Source organism: Argopecten irradians, chromosome 4 (genome assembly GCF_041381155.1).
Source record: "Argopecten irradians isolate NY chromosome 4, Ai_NY, whole genome shotgun sequence".
Lineage (NCBI taxonomy): Eukaryota > Metazoa > Mollusca > Bivalvia > Pectinida > Pectinidae > Argopecten > Argopecten irradians.
In genome coordinates this window covers 34,383,325-34,400,222 of record NC_091137.1, presented here as the reverse complement: position 1 = coordinate 34,400,222, position 16,898 = coordinate 34,383,325, and the positions used below count along the sequence as shown (strand labels likewise).

The window sequence follows — 16,898 nt, the reverse complement described above, 5'->3', positions numbered from 1 at the left end:
ATCAGATCATGGCTTCTCAGTCAAATTATCTTGGTTTTTTTTTAAAATGTCACATCTTGGCCTTATATCATATTATTATGATGTTGGTCTATCAATTGACCTTGCTTCAGGATCAAGAAACAGCCTTAGACTTGGAAAGCTTTAGCTAGGCCAATCAAAGGCGACATAACATTTTGTAACGTCATTTGTGACTGGCCAAGTCTAAACTTAAGACTGATTTAGACTTGAGTCTGTTTAGCTATCCTGTGTCCTGGACTTACTCCCTTAATATATTGTTCTCAGTGAAGCCATTAACTTCCCCTGCAGTTATCTGCTGTGATCATATTTCATCAAGGTTTCAATGTGTTGGAGTTTTTATTTTGTTAGCATGCTACTATTTTATGCTATTGTACACACACAGGTGTACTGAAATGAAACAAACACCATGTCTTTTGTATCTAAAGTTTATTAAAATTTTAACTAATATGATACTCATATAACATGTAAATATGAAATATAGTATTGTACATCATAAAACTTTCTAAAAATTTACTGCACCAAAAAAAGCTAAATGCGAAATTAGAGATTTTATTTATTTCAATTTTATCAAAATTCCAGAAATTTAGAAATTGTTGCAATATAGTGAATACCATGGTATTCTTAATTACACAAAATGGAAAAAAAACCTTCTTGGAATGGTAAATGAAGCCAGTATTATATACAATTATGACTGAGAAAGCAGATCTAACGTGACACAGTAAGCATGAAAGGCAAGCAAAAACAGGTTCTAACAGATCAGGCACAATAACGAAATTCCACAAAAATAATCACATTATTCAGTTAAATATCTAACTTGGATCAAAACTGTAAAATATAATCAGATTTTAGGTTTGGCTTGACTGGGTTAATGTTCTATTAACAGTCATGGGTCATTTAGTGATGTGTCAGGTTTAGGATGTAAGAGAAAGCCAGAGTACCCGGCGAAAAACCACAGACCAGCAGTCGGTACCTGGCAACTGCCCCACATCAGATTCGAATTCGACAGTACCTGGCAAGTGTGCCACATTGGATTCAAACTCAAATTCAGAGGTGAAAGGCGTGTAGTAATATGTAGGGTCATTTCTGCCACTGAGGATCTATTCGTAGGAATTTCTGTCATGTTTTCTTTTATAAAATCAATTCTTTGAATGGTTTCCGTAAACAAAAGTAATAGCCTTTAGGTGGTAGCCTATGCCACCAGTGACATATGTAACAACAGACATTCTAGTAGAAATTTTACAACATAAAATGTCTGAAGTCAGAGTCCAAGGAAGCATGAGCAACAGGTTGGGTAGATATTTAACTGGAATAGTCTAATATAATTGGATCTGGTTAAATAGTTAAAATAAAACATACAACTTACAAAAATATACAGTGTAGGTCTACAGCCTCATTTCAAATTTTGTTCTCATTCATCATTTTCTAGAAAATTTTTGCATTCAGTAAAACTTCTTTCAAAATTACATACTTTTTAAATGGCAATTAATTTAACCCTCACTTTTCAATCTTCATTTGACAAAGCATGTTGCAGTGATATGAATAAATCAATGTATAATTATTATAAATTGTAAATACAATTTTCATAATCTCTTTTATATTATTAAGATTTGATTGTGAGCATCATGTTAATGTTGGCAGATGGATTTCTTTCACTTTTTTAATCTTCAAATCTACCATTGATGATTGCCGTGATGGTAAAGATGGCGGCGGGTCTCCAGTCCTTTACGCTCCAAGAATGGCATGTTTCCTCAATTGAAAGTTTGGATCACTGATTTTTCCATAAATCTACAAAAACAAAACAAAAATAAAATAAAATAAAAAAAAATTATGTGTCATTAAAGGACACCAAATCAATGAATCAGTATTCTAAAAAAGACTTTTTGTCCGTTTTTGAATAATGAAAAAAAAATAAAATAAAATAAAACAGAGACATATTTTCAATTTTAAGATTTTTTTAAGATGACACGGGCATGGTGATGATGGTGGGCATATTTGCCAGAAGTTATCAAAAGTTATTTATCAATATGTCATTGTTAATATGTATCAATACATACCATCCTTTGAGCCAATCCTCCCATACAGATAGGTGGTGGGGTGAACACGCTCTCATCACGGATTCCAGCGGTCAGGTTGGTGTACCCAATGGTCTCCAGGAAACTCACTTTAAACAATGGAATATTTTTTATAGAATAAAAATATATGGTGCAAATATGTATATATATTTTGGTGTGTTGTGTTGTTGTGAAAGGAGGGGTATCACTTTGGGCCATTTTACACCCACTCAGTGAAAATCAAAGTATTTTGTATGAAGATACCTTAAAGTCAGCTGCATATTATATGCTATTCAGAACATACAATTTTTTTCTGGGCTTGGTAATATCAGAGGTCAATTGTCAAATGGAGAAAATTAACATTTTCATTGTTTATGTCCTGATTAATTGCATATTAGAATAGAAATGATATTTTTGCAGTTTTTGCCTGCAATCTTAGGTTTGTGAAGTTCAGTTCAGAAAGCTGATGAAAAGTTAGATAGGAAAATCACAGTGACCTAGTTAAGCATTTGTTCTATTTTAGTATTAAAAATTTTAATAATTTTGCTGAACAATTTGATTATATAGAATATGTGTATAAAACAGGGAACAATTTTTTTCTGATCAGCCACCGTCATTTAAGGACTATCAAGATTAAGGGAGTGGAAAAAAGACAGAGTATCCGAGGAAAAAACCTCCAACCTGTGGTCATGACTCGCAACATCCTCGATACTCCAGGGGTTCTGATCACTTACGATCTCTACACCCCTGGACTATCTCAAAGTAAAACTGAAGGCAGCTCAGGAGAACAAAACTGAACCAATCACAGGCCCGCAAAAATTTTCGTTGAAGACTACACAGAGAGTGACGCCCTACTTCAAAGCCAAACGGTCAACCACATTGTACAGTTATACTTTTGATGTACATCAAAGGACTAAATTACCTGTTATATTGCCTCCAGTTTTATTATGAGATAGTCCAGGGGTATAGGGATTTTATCCAGCAACTGCCCCACATACTGACGGATAACTACTGTCAGATAAATTTATGCTTTATCAGTTAATACAAAATGCTATATCCGTCAATACAATCACATGAATTTGTTCCACATCTGACGGAACTTTTTCTAACTTGACCCATAACTTGAATCTCCTAGAGAATGAATCGAATCATCATTCAGTCCCGCTAAAAAGTGACGTCACATTCCCTGGAATGATGTCATTTTTACGAAATTGAAAAATATATTTTCCCACAACAAATAAAAGGAGTACACTCTCATTTGGTTTAGTGGATGAATCTTTTCATCTGCATCAAAGAAGCATCTCGATTTGAGCGAAACCAAGTTAATAGCTGGCAATTTTCTTTGTTTTAAATGTCATAATGGTTGCAGAATAAACAGAATACACAGCAAAGCCTCATCATCTCAGCTTTCCTAAGTCTCGCACCAAAATATAATAAGCCTTGTATTTTAATATACTAACCATATGTGATCGGAACCCTGAAGGCTTTAGAATTGAACTTAATCTATTTAGTTCTACAGATAGATTTTAAAGAATTTGCTATATTTCCCATGTAGGGCCTCCCTCTCTGGCCCCTGGGGGAACAGCTCCACTGTTCATACAAAATTGGTCCCACTTCACTCAAGGAAGCGTCAGACTAAATTAGAACTAAATCCCTTCATTCCCATAGAAGAATTTGCTATATTTTATTATTGGGCCCCGCCCTTCAGGCCCCTGCGGGAACAGATCAACTGTTTATATATAAAATTGGTTCCCCTTTATCCATGGAAGCTTCAGCCCAAATTAGAACTAAATCCTTTCATTCTTACAGAAGAAGACAGATTTTAAAGAATTTGCTATATTTCCCCTTTTGGGCCCAGCTAGGCCAGGTGAGCTAAAAATCAACAAAAGCTGTTTTTATGCAGTACTAGATTCACTGTTAGACCAACCACCAATATATTTCTAAATTTTAAGGTCTTTACCATAAAAGTAAGTAAAAAAGCCCATTACAGCTTATAATCAGTGACTTATAATCCGAAAAATACTGTACCCACAAATATTTTAATGATACTATATGCAAATTGGACTTTTTTTTTTGAAAACTTAACTTTCTGGTTTTCAGGCATTGTTTTTTTAGCCTGTTAAAATAACTGACATTATATGGCTTAATCAGGAATACTTACCTCCCTTGACTTGTCCAGACAGAACCTCGGACACTGGGATACAGTCGCCGGTGACACTGATGTCGGCTCGTATTCCGTCATAGTCTACTCGGTAACTCTTCAACACCAAGCTATTGTCTCCAACGCCGAGACTGTATGTATAGGGCTTCACGTCACCTGTTAATTACGATATAGATAACACTTCATTCTAATAGCATACCTTGTCTGAATGGAGTTACTCAAAACATGGAAATGTATGTGAGGGGAAATTTACCTCAATTAAGTGAATCCCCTGTGTTTAAGATTGTGTCTATATGAAACTATGTTTCAAAAGGTGAACAGTCATATTCATCGCAACAACATTTCCAAAATAACAATGTTGAGAAATGTTTACACATGCAAATCGTGATATTTCCAGGTAAATACACACAATTTTATTCACCTTTACATTATCCTCAATTCACTTTTGAAAACTGATTGCTCTTGATCCAATATATGTAGCTATATTTCATGAATGCAACTGAAGTTTTGAAACCAATTTTTAAATATTGTCTTTGTTCTGGCATTGCAAAAGTCATAAGCAGAATTCTAAGATCTTATTCTGTCTAAATTATCACTCAATTACAAGATGAACAGTACACAAGGAGTGAGAAACGCCAACTTTATATACCCATGAACAACTGAATCAACATTTGAATTTTCAGTTAGTTTTTATTTGGCAAAGACCAACATGCATGAGCCAATAGCCCATATCCTAAATATAACTTAGGCCAAATAAAAAAATATTCTTGTTTCTGGTAACTCCCTTTAAAAATGAAGGGTCGGTAGGTAAGAATTATTATTTTTTTTTAATATTTTTTTCTCTCTTCATCCCAGTCTTGCAGTGAAAAATTGAATTAGACTTTATTCAACCGTATATTATTTATATACCATGGATTTAATTCAAAGGAGACTTTTGATGTCTTTGATTTACAGAATTTGTACCAAAATTCTGGATTTTGTGAAAAACCAAACAAAATTTAGGCTGTTATTTGTTTGCTTAAGGACAAAACTGATGAAAAGTTTTTGAGTAGGCACTAATTTTATAGGGTCGTACGGGTTCCCGTTAACACAAATTTTTTTTTGTATGGCCTTACCGGTATGTAACAGGGTCCTTCGCAAGTATCGTGAAGTATATTTCCCTAGTCCCTATATGGGCGCCAATGACTCCGGGTGCAGGATTTACAATAAATTTAATACCTGCCTCTGCTTAGGATCAAACTCGGGACCTCTGGATTATTAGTCTGACGCTCAACCGATCGAGCCAAAGAGAAGTTCTCCCTAGCTGAGCAGTATATTGCGGATAGTATTGACCAGGGTTAAGGGTATACATTGCATAGAGATCAACATGGGCTATACCCTTAATATGTAATACATTATATGTAGAATGGACCAATTTCAATCATTTCAAAAAATAAGTCACATGCTTACTGTGGACTGTGGATATGAAGACTGCAGGATTTTTACATAAACATAATCACTGCATGTCTCCACTAGGGATCAGACTCAGGACCTCTGGATTAAAAGTCTGATGCTCAACTAAAGCTGATCTAGTTAAAGAAAAGTTCTGTCTAGCCAAGAGGTATATATTAGCATTAGTACTGATCAGGGTTACAATGATGTTACTGAGAAACTGTTTGGATATTAAGTACGAGTCTGTAGCTATACCTGTATACATACCTGGGATACATGACTCCCTGAAGGGCTCCTTCAGTTCAGCTATCTGACACTTCCCTCTGGAAATGATGTACTGCCTTCTCTATTGGGAATACAATAATTTAAGCTTTCCATTATTTTAGTACCACATATATATTATGATCATATTTATTCATTATTAAAAAAACTTTGATGATAGAAATTCACTGCATTTACAGGCCAAATATTGATTCGTCAACATGTTTCGTAGCTAGATTCTTGCAACTTTAGATTAGCAGGAATTACATGAACATGCATATATGTTAAACAAAAGTTAGAAATGTTAAGTACAGACATTGGGAAAGTTGAAAAAAAATGGACAAACGGACAGGCAAGGACAGTGAGTTATCCGAACCGAACAAGAATTTACCTGGACAGAATATTAATGTGAATTTTAAAAGTAAACATATATATAACTTCCTGCTATTAGTATCCAGGCAGCTGTTTTCATGATTATTTTATGCAGTTTAAATTCTACATTGATGTGGGGTTAAAAAACCGATTTTGTTAAATCAAATGAGCAGGCTTGCCTTTTCTACTGACTTCGAATTCCAGTACTCAATAATTGCCGAACGGTCGGTGCAAACTTGATTAAAAATAGGAGGTCCGCATGAAATTTTCCCGGACATGTCCGTCGGTCCGACCAATTTCGCTATGTCTGTAAGTTTTGTGTGCCTAATTTAGATTTTGTTTTATCTGTTGCATCTCTGATAAGTTGTTTCTGAATCTATACAAATTGTGTTTTGGAAGTTTTAAGAGTTACTTCCCTTTGTTTGACTCCATCAGTAATGACAAAGTGAAATATTAAAAGGGAAGTAACTCTGATATTTCCAACAACTTACCCTGCCCCAGTCCATGATGACTTTACCGGAGACCTCTTTGTTGCTGTAGAAAACTTTGTAGCCAGCGGCAATCCTTTGGCTATCGGCATCGTAGGAAAATGCAACAACACCCTAAAAATGGAACAAGATATTAAAATATATAAATGTGACACCATCTTTATCATAAGCGCACAGGACACTAAAATATTAAAGGGACATGAACCTTAAATAATTTGTTCTGTATGCTTAGATATGGTTTTCAGATGTTTATTGAATATTTCATTACAATGATCGGTTATCTAAAACGACAGGAAAACGTGGGGAATACCTACCTCAAAAATGATAAAAATAGACTGTCATATTCTATTTTTGGAACACAAAACGAAAGCTGGCCGAAAGCGAGGTTATAATGAACAACAAACTTGCTGACATGACAAGGAATATTAGTTTTCCACATTTTAAGATTATTTTCTAATTTACGATGGTTGACAAATGAAGTTTAAGCCATATTTGTTATAAAACAATTTTTATTTAGCGTAAGAATGATAAGTCAAAAGTCAAACGAGACTTTTCATTTGACAGGGCACCGCGAAGGGAGGTTCCTGACTTATTGCACATATGTACATCACGCAAGTATAAAGTGGGAGTTGCTCCCGTCTCTTGCATTTCAGTGATCCATTTATATTTACCTACAGTGTACTTTCCTAATCACGCATGTTACTGACTCTTGACGTACACTTTTTTCTATTGGAATTTGTTTGTATTCGCTTCACCCACTTTTTTGACCCACCATTTTGTTTACATATGCAGTGCATTGTGGGAGGTCACTAAAGTTCAACACTAATATACTATCATTACAAAATTCGACCGGGTCGGTTCAAAATACAGAAAGATGGAATTTCCATTATAATTATTTTATTTGACACATTTGCACAATAATTTATATATATAACTTAGTAAGCTATCTGACACGTCTTAAATATGTATTTTACTCAAATTTACATGGTTTATTTAGGTTCATGTCCCTTTAAAATATTAATAAATAAGAGGGCGCTTAATTGAACCAAATTTGGAATAGCCTTTCGTAAAATTATTCCACAAAGTAAGAAATAAAATATTTTGTTAAAGATTTCACATTTTTCATATTTTCAGTCTGAATTTAATTTTAGGAAAATTAAATCAAGGCCTAAATAAGGGAAAGGGGTGCTTAAATATGGTATTTACAATTTGTATTTTGTAGGTTGCTGAGTATCTCAATATTCTGCCTGTAAAAGTCACAACAAGGGCTAAAATGGTTGGAGGATAGTTCCACCTTATTAGTAACATTTTAGAAATATGTATTGTACACAAAATGATCTTGCAATAGTATACCATTGATTTCTTTTATCTGTAGTTGCTGATAGGTAAGTTATTGAACTTCAAATTTGGTCCATACAGAATTTATTTTTCTGACATTTGCAGGGTTGATCATGAAATAACCACTTTTTCCGCTTTTGATTCTGTAATATTTTTTCATCTATCAATTAATGTAATTTTTAAGAAAAACCAAAAATAAATTTCATTTTAGGTCGGGTGGCTATACATATAACTGCAAACTCTCCGTGTTCAATCATGTAATTGATCTGTTTTTGACACTTATGATGTGGATACGGTACACTGGAACACTTTATTAATACACTCAACCTAGAAAACCGTGGGACTATATTATATTATACACTACTGGAGTCTATTCATGTCAGGAAAACAGAATTACATAGCAAATGCTTGGTTGCACGAAACCAACAAACACATCACTTAACTGATCTGGGTTTTTTCCAGTAAATATAGACATGTACACTGAAGGGTATAGGTATGCAAGAACTAGATTCAGTTAACGATAGCTAGGTCCTTGTTGAATAGTAAAATAAAATATGTTTTTCAATATGGTGACTTTGGCATCCAGTTGGACATGGTAATGTATGAAGAGGGTCTAAAAATCTTTAAATTCATACAAATTTATTTTCAGCACCAAATTCAATAACCTGCTGAAGATGGTGGAACGTCTTTAATTGTGTATAAATATGTCTAATTAACATGGGGATACATATAACATGAATGTTTTGACTTTTGTTGTCTATGCAATCAGTACCTCATTTCCATAATATCACTGTACATGTAGGGCAGATCAAGTGCCATGGATTTTTTTCCAGGATGCAATTAAAGTGAATAGTCGGGCAAAGAAAACCAGTCTAAATGCGTTCATTGGCCTTCCAAAAGTTCTCACATATTAATACGACGGTCAAGTTCTGCTTAGTTTCCCAGTTCTGACCATTAAAGTAAAGAAAAGTTGAAAGCATTGAAAGCGAGGCTGTGTGGAAATGTAACCCGGACATAGTGAGCCGGGGGGACGTTTTAGAATTCCCATACTTTAAATTAATTTCTTCGTACGCAGACAGATTTTGACGAGAGATTTTTATTTTTCCATTTCATAAGAAATTATACTGGATACATTTACACCATTTTTACCGATTTTAGCCATCCTTGCCCGACTGTTCACTTTAAATTATTTTAGATACTTTTATTCTTAAAGGCCCATTACCTTTCCGAAACGACTTTTAATTTTTAAAATGGGAATGTAAAACGAGATCGATAATTTTGTAGAGTTGCAAAAGTTATTAACTTACTGTTAATACTACACGTACGTATCATCACCTTCTGAACAATATGATTAAGATAAATAAAATGTTAATTTTCATAACACGGGTCGTCTTATGTTTCCCGCTGTCGTCCTAAATACTGTACGGTAGTTGATTATCATTGCGTTAGACGGCAAAACAGTGAAATGACTCTCAACTGTTATATATTACGCAGCATATCTTGCATATGTTTAGTTTAAAAATGTAACCTCATCTAAGGCCATCGGTATATATTTTCTGATGTTATCAATGTTTTAAGAAACCTTTGTGTTTTGCCCCAGAAAGGTAGTGGGCCTTTAAGTAAAATAAGAAGCTCAAACTTTTCAATGATGGTAATAGTGTAAAGAAATAAGTAACTTTTGTTACTGAAGTAAAATACATGTACGATGTATAATTCTTCTGCTCCTTTTTTAAAGGCCCACTACCTTTCCAAAACAAAAATTAAAAGTTTCTTAAAAACAATAATAACATACAAACATTTATATCAATGACCTATAGAAAGGTTACAACACCAAACAAATGCAAGTTTTCCTGCATACTCTATGTTTGCAGTGAAAAGTCTGTTCGCTGTTTTGCCAGCTGGCGCAGTGATATTCAATTACAACTATAAAGGGTGAAAATTAAGACGAAGGCGGGAACACAATATGACCCGCATTATGAAAATTAACATTTAATCTATTTCAATTAAATTGTTTAGGAGGTGATGATAAGTGTAGTATAACTTAAGTTAAAAACCTATGTGAATATACAAAATTATCAATCTCGTTTTACGTTCCATTTTAAGATCAAAAGCTGATTCGAAAAGGTAGTGGCCCTTTAATGGATACAAATTACATTTGTAAGTGGTGTAGCACCTGTTAAATATCATATAAACCCGAAAAATATCAACACATGAAAATTGTCATGATCATTTCATTAAGTTCTGGTAAAACTTGAAAAGTTCAGAATGTGTTTTTCAAAATGGCGGCTTTGGCGGCCATCTTAGATTTCAGGTTGAACGGATAAATCATAATGGAATATGCTGAAAATACTAGGGATTAACGAATATGTTAAAATTGAAAAAAAATCATGCCTCTTTTTGGGAATAGAGATTTAAAATAAATAAAAATATATGAATATCTCATCATAACAAATCGATCCGAACGACGGACCACAGATCCCGGACGAAAGCTATATGTACAAAGACGACCTGAAACCGAGAACAGGAAGCTACAATCAATTTTTGTATTTACACTACAGTATATTACAAGTTGATATTTGATTAGAAAACCTGTAGAAGCTTACCTCCTCTAAATTTCCCCGTCCTCTTTCGTCAACTCCGGTGATGATTCCTTCGAGAGCTTCCCACTGTCGTGGCGTACAACAGCCATTGCACAGGACGATGGTGAGGCACAAAGCCAGGAGACCGCATACAACCTTCATTATGGCTTCCTTTATGTAACTTAGCCTAACCCGGGTATGCGAAGATCATTTATGTTGTGTAAACACAGTCATATGACCATAGCTTTCATTTAGAAGGTTGAAGCGATATTATTAGAAAAGATGGCTGATCCATTAAGCTAGTAAACATTATGTAATACATAAATGGATCGTGACCAGTGGATTAAATTGTGATAAAATAATTGAAATAATATCATACATCTGTTAAATATTCATCTCGTGTTTTATATATGGATAAACAAAAAATATGTGTGTATCATTTGCAGTGCATGTTTGTAGGCCTAAATGTTTTGATTGTCTTGTACTGCTAAATGAGAGCAAACTGCTAGGTACGCAATGTCTAAATTTAGAGCGATGACGCGGAGAACCCGGACATAAAATCATCCTGTCGACTCGTGGTAGTCCGCTAAACCTGCCTATATAATTAGGCTTTTTTTTTTTTTAAATTGTCTATATATAAGGAGGAAAAAAATTAAAAAAGCCTAATAATATAGGCAGGTTTAGCGGACTAGACTCGTGGCAGAGATTTAAATACTATTTAAATCTCTGCTCGTGGTAAGTTTGCAGTAAGCTGGAACAAATATTCAATAACTTAAAAACACTTAAAACATAGTTGTGAAGTCATCTATTGTTGTTTCTGTACTTTAACTCCAGGATTATGGGACCATTACCTGTAACTGTCCTATATGTTACCTTTTACTGTCTTACATGTGACTCTAATATAAGACAGTCACTTATAAGACAGTAAAAGGTAACTTATGAGAGAGTTACACAATGAGGGTGAGTATATGTCTCCGGGCACTATCCCATAATTATGTTAACACACAACCTGCCGGAATATTCCATAATTTTTAAACCCAAATTACGAATAAAATCCCACACCATGAATATGAGGAGAATTTAATCCTCTATTGATGCAGAATTAAACACATCCACAGAATTTCTGTATATACCCCAGATAGAGTTCCCCCCCCCCTTATTATGAATTGACCATTTAACACTTATCTATAGCATTAAAGGCCCACTACAATTCCGAAACATGTCTTTTTGCCCCCCCCATTTTCGCCGACTTAAATGTTCTAAAAATGCAAATTTGAAAGAAAAATGGGTCCTCCTGCACATTTTCATTCTTCATTCTAAAAAATTTTCTGCTGCGCGGCGCATTTCCTAAAACGTACAAGCACATAATGTTCAAACTTTTAATAGCAGAAATTCAATACACATGAACTACACTGAAAATGTCCATTAAGGGATTCTACGTACTACATTTGTATTTCAAAAAATGTCTCTTAAAAGATTATACTTTGCTTATATGTCTTAGCAAGACAATTAATTCATTATTATTTTGAGTTCAGATCGAGCAGGGTTGCACAATGATATAACGACACAATTATCACAATTATCATTTCTAAATGCATGTTACTTTAAATCGAAAAATTACCATGGTAAGAACGCTTTAAAATCATTAAAATACATCGTAAAACTCATCTCAGCCATTCTAAATCGTAATATTTTTTCCCGGGGGAAACCCCCGGACCCCCCAAACACCAAAATCTCGCGCCTTCGGGCGCTCATAAATTCATCCAAATGCATCGTAAAACTCATCTTAGCCATTCTAAATCGTAATATTTTTTTCCCGGGGGAGACCCCCGAACCCCCCAAACACCAAAATCTCGCGCTCGCAAAATTATCAAAATACATTGTAAAACTCACCTCAGCCATTCTAAATCGTAATATTTTTCCCGGGGTCGACCCCCAGACCCCAAAATCTCGCGCCTTCGGCGCTCACACGCTAATTTGGCCAATTTGCGTATTCGTTAATTTCCTTTTAGCGACCCCACTGTCAATAAATGTGTACAAGGATTATATTTAATGATATATAAAAAAAGTATATAAAGTATATATGGTTGTGTGTTGAATTAATCTCCTCCTGTAGGTGCGGCGGGGGGGGGGGGGGGGGGGGGGGTTACAAAATATTGAGGACCTTTGCCCCCCCATTACGTTTCATCTTCCTACGCCACTGACACAAGAAAATGCCTATCCAATATCCATGGTCTAAGATGAGGTAACAACATCAAACATATGGAAGATTTTCTCCGTAATAATGATAACAGTGGAGAGTCATTTCGCTGTTTTGTCGTCTGGCGCAGTAATATTCAACTACTGTGCGGTATTTAGGACGACGGCGGGAAACATAAGACGACCCGCGTTATGAAAATTAACATTTTATTTATTTTTATCAAAATGTTCTGAAGATGATGATGAGTGAAGTATTAAGATGGTTAAACTTTTCGTATTAAAGAAAAATGAAAAGTTTGGAAAGGTAATGGGCCTTTTACAATTTCGCTTTCTGAAAACCTGTTTTTTCACACTTTTGATTTACCAATCACACATTTTTACATTCCCATTTTTAAAAATTAAAAGCCGTTTTGGAAAGGTAATATGGGCTTTTGACTACAATTTACCCGCTTTCTGAAAACCTTGTTTTTGTACACCACTTTTGATTTTAAATTTCCAAATCATCTACACTTTAGTTTTATACTTATTTTTGATTTTGCACATGGTATAAATAAATCCAAGATTGTCCCTAGAGAGGTCGAAACTTTAAATCCTCTGAATTCAATGTAAGTTCTGGCTGGGGGCATCGACACTTTTGAACTAGCCTGGGAAATCTATATTATATGCGATCATTTTAGCAAGACGCTTTCAAACAAACGGCTAAATTGCAAGTCTAGTTTCATATGTCATTTCTTGAACACACCAGACATTGGACAGAAATGTCCTTTTAGCAATAAAAGTCACTAAAGTCACCTTATTATACCGCTTACTGAAATAAATTAATATAAGAAAGTAATATCCCCCCATCACTGTCGATGGACACGGTTAAAGTGAATTTACAGATAGTTGTCCAACCCAAAAGCATGCTTCATGCATTCCGTTCATGAATACTGTTCATCACATATAACACACAGGCAAAGGTAATTCTATGTTGCCATTGTCTATATTGGATTTGTCATGGTTGAATGCACATTGGTAGAGTTACCTGAGCTCATAGACAAAGGCAAAAAAAACGGGCTTATATTAGAAATTAAAGTGTACTTTATTAACACAAAGACTTGCTATGTTTTAAGTTAGAGATAAGCCTCAAACTGTACAATATGTTGGAGAAAGAACAGATCTCGGCCTTGACGGGCCTCGATACAGTTCTCTCTCCAACATATTGTACAGTTTTTGGCTTATTTCCATAACTTAAGGTATATATCTGAACAGAAAATGCTTTTAATTAATTCTGTACAGTAGCGGAAGTTAAAAGTTATTAACTTAATATTACGATTATTACTACACTTATTTCCTCAGGAACAATATGATGAAACTAAATTAAATGTTAATGTTCATAATACGGGTCGTATTTTGGACCCGCCGTCGCCCTAATTACTGAGCGTGTAATAAATTGACTATCAATGCGCCAGACGGCAAAACTTCACTGTTCAACGAAATCAGCCTTCTGAGGATAGGTGAATGGAGATTTTCTTGATCTTTTGTTTGTTTGATTAGTCATTGCACTGTCCTTTAGTGCTTGTAACGTCTCATATACTAAAACAATTATTGACCTTTTGTATGTGAATACGAGGAATTGTTAAACCTTTGAAAGTTGATATGTCCCTCAGCCGTCGGCCTCGGGGAATAAATTCCTCGTAATCATCCACAAAAAGTCAATATTTCTATAATATTACTAGTACACAGAGAATCTCGTAATTGTTTGGTGTCGTATCGTTGTCGTATGTCATCGATATATATTATCTTTTTTTAAATTAAAAAGAAACTTTCATTTTGTGTTATAAAATTGTCAAACGGTGTAAAACCATGGCCACTGCAGACAACTATCATAGATACATAACACATGTGTACAAATGTACAGGTCACAAGATAGCAATTCTTTTTCCAGTGAATTTTAAGTACATTAAATTATTTATGCATCTTCTGAAGTGTTTTTTGTCTTCATTGTAATGTTGGTGTTTCACAAATTGCGAGATATGCCACTCCAACTTAGTTCTATTGATAAGAGGCTTAGGAGGCCATTAATCGTCGTAGATGTTTTGATGATTACCGAAATGAGCGATACAATCGAATGGGAATATTTCGATCTCTCGATTGTGCTTATATCATAGCCCCGTTTGCATGGTATAAAATTGTGCTAAAGTTTCTAGGTATACAGTGTACATGCCGCGGTGCTTAGAAATAATACGCTAAGCATACTTTTTTGGTGTTTCAGCTGGACATTTCTACACTTGTCCTCATTTTATGCGCACGATCGTCCCCCCCCCCATTTAGACCTTACGCTAGACAAGAGATCAAAGTATATCTAGAGAACTTCGCGTCATTCATTCATTTCTGTAACCGAGTCTTCTACTATCCGTAACGTAATAAAGTTAAGATAAGTCACATGATCTATCTTTTATATTTCTATATTTGTCAATAGGCAATTGTCATAGAGCGATTCATCTCATTGAATTACCTACTGCGTTCAATCGTAGGGATCGTACGATTGAACGCAGTAGGTAACTCAATGAGATGAATCGCTCTATGAAAATTGCCTATTGACAAAATATCATTCCCCTGTGTTGTAAAAGTCTTTCAAGGTCAACAGGTGGTTGTTAACGAAAATGATCATCTTTCAGGCTTGGTGCACCCAAACACAATAGGTTTCATTCATATAACTGACGATTCACTTATATTGGTTTCGAACTAACGATGACGCAATCGTCACTGATTCTCAGCTGCTCGGCCGCCGGAGCCAATTACATGTGTAAAACAAAGATATTTAAATCAAACAAAATATAAAGCCATAAAGGGGTTTTAACATTTTTATAATAACAAAGTCTGTAAACATGCATTAAACGAACTCTACCACAAGTGTTCAACTGATTGTTAAACAAAGCACCTGACCAACACACGAATGGCAATCTAAATGCAATTGACAATGGACGATGATAATGTTAAAATATATTTCCTCCTGTTAAACGTACTTAAATTTAAAAGAAAAAATATATCATGTTGTGACAGCGATATTGATTTTGAAACAAATCTGAACTTCAACGAAGATGATTCGTCCATTCACCTTAATCTGTTCGTTCATCCTCGATACACCAGGGGTTCAAATCTCTACACACCTGGACTATCTCATAGTAAAATTGAAGGCAGCTCAGGGGAAAGCACGTGAACCAATCACGGGCCTGCATAACATTCCTTTGAAGACTACAAAAAGAGCGACGCCTAGCTTCAAAGCCACACAGTCAACCACAGTGTACCGTTATATAACTCTTTTGATGTAAATCAAAGGAATAAATCACATGTTCTGTTGCCTCCAGTCTTACTACGAGATAGTCAAGGGATGTAGAGATAGTAAGTGATCGGAACCCCTGGAGTATCGATGATGTTGTTCGTTATGACTTTACAACACCTTAAGGATGTTACATTTCCCTGGCTTTAAATTATAACCAATTTAGTCACGCATGTCGTTGGCATAATAGATATAACCCAAACATGTTCATACGAATGAAGTACTGTCTTAATTTGAATACACAGTCCACTATTTCATCTCTATCGGTATAGATTTCCTGCCTAGTCCGATTGAACTGACGAAGGAAATATGATATTTGAAGAAAGGCAAATTACAATAATAATAATAATAAAACATCCATAAAGGGTGTTAAACGTCATATATATTCCATATCACATATCAGATTCTAAAATTCAATATGTTATAAAAACATTAAGTTTCAAACAAAACTTTTCAAAACGAATACAAATGTTTATTTTGGCGAAATCAAACCCTGGCACAGAAGTTAATGATAAAGCATTGGGGCAGTGAACATCAATCTTTGTAACAAAAAATTAGCCATTTGATCAGGAATGAGGGGAGGCACCGAACCGAACCGGTAAATGGTAACTGCAGTTACGTACATGTACCAACAACATCAAACACCTCTTGACATAACTACAGAGGCAATTGGGATGT

At 34.8% G+C, this 16,898-nt stretch overlaps 1 protein-coding gene across 1 annotated transcript; it reads right to left on the bottom strand.

The window, feature by feature from the left end:
- Window positions 1–427: 427 nt before the first annotated feature.
- Window positions 428–10,934, bottom strand: LOC138321418 (ependymin-related protein 1-like). Its single transcript, XM_069265093.1, has 6 exons — window positions 10,724–10,934; window positions 6,786–6,896; window positions 5,929–6,007; window positions 4,231–4,386; window positions 2,073–2,179; window positions 428–1,803 (listed from the first exon to the last, which is right to left on the bottom strand). Exons 1-6 carry the CDS (start codon window positions 10,859–10,861, stop codon window positions 1,741–1,743), a joined length of 654 nt encoding a protein of 217 aa, XP_069121194.1. The 5' UTR covers window positions 10,862–10,934; the 3' UTR covers window positions 428–1,740.
- Between the last annotated feature and the right edge of the window lie 5,964 nt (window positions 10,935–16,898).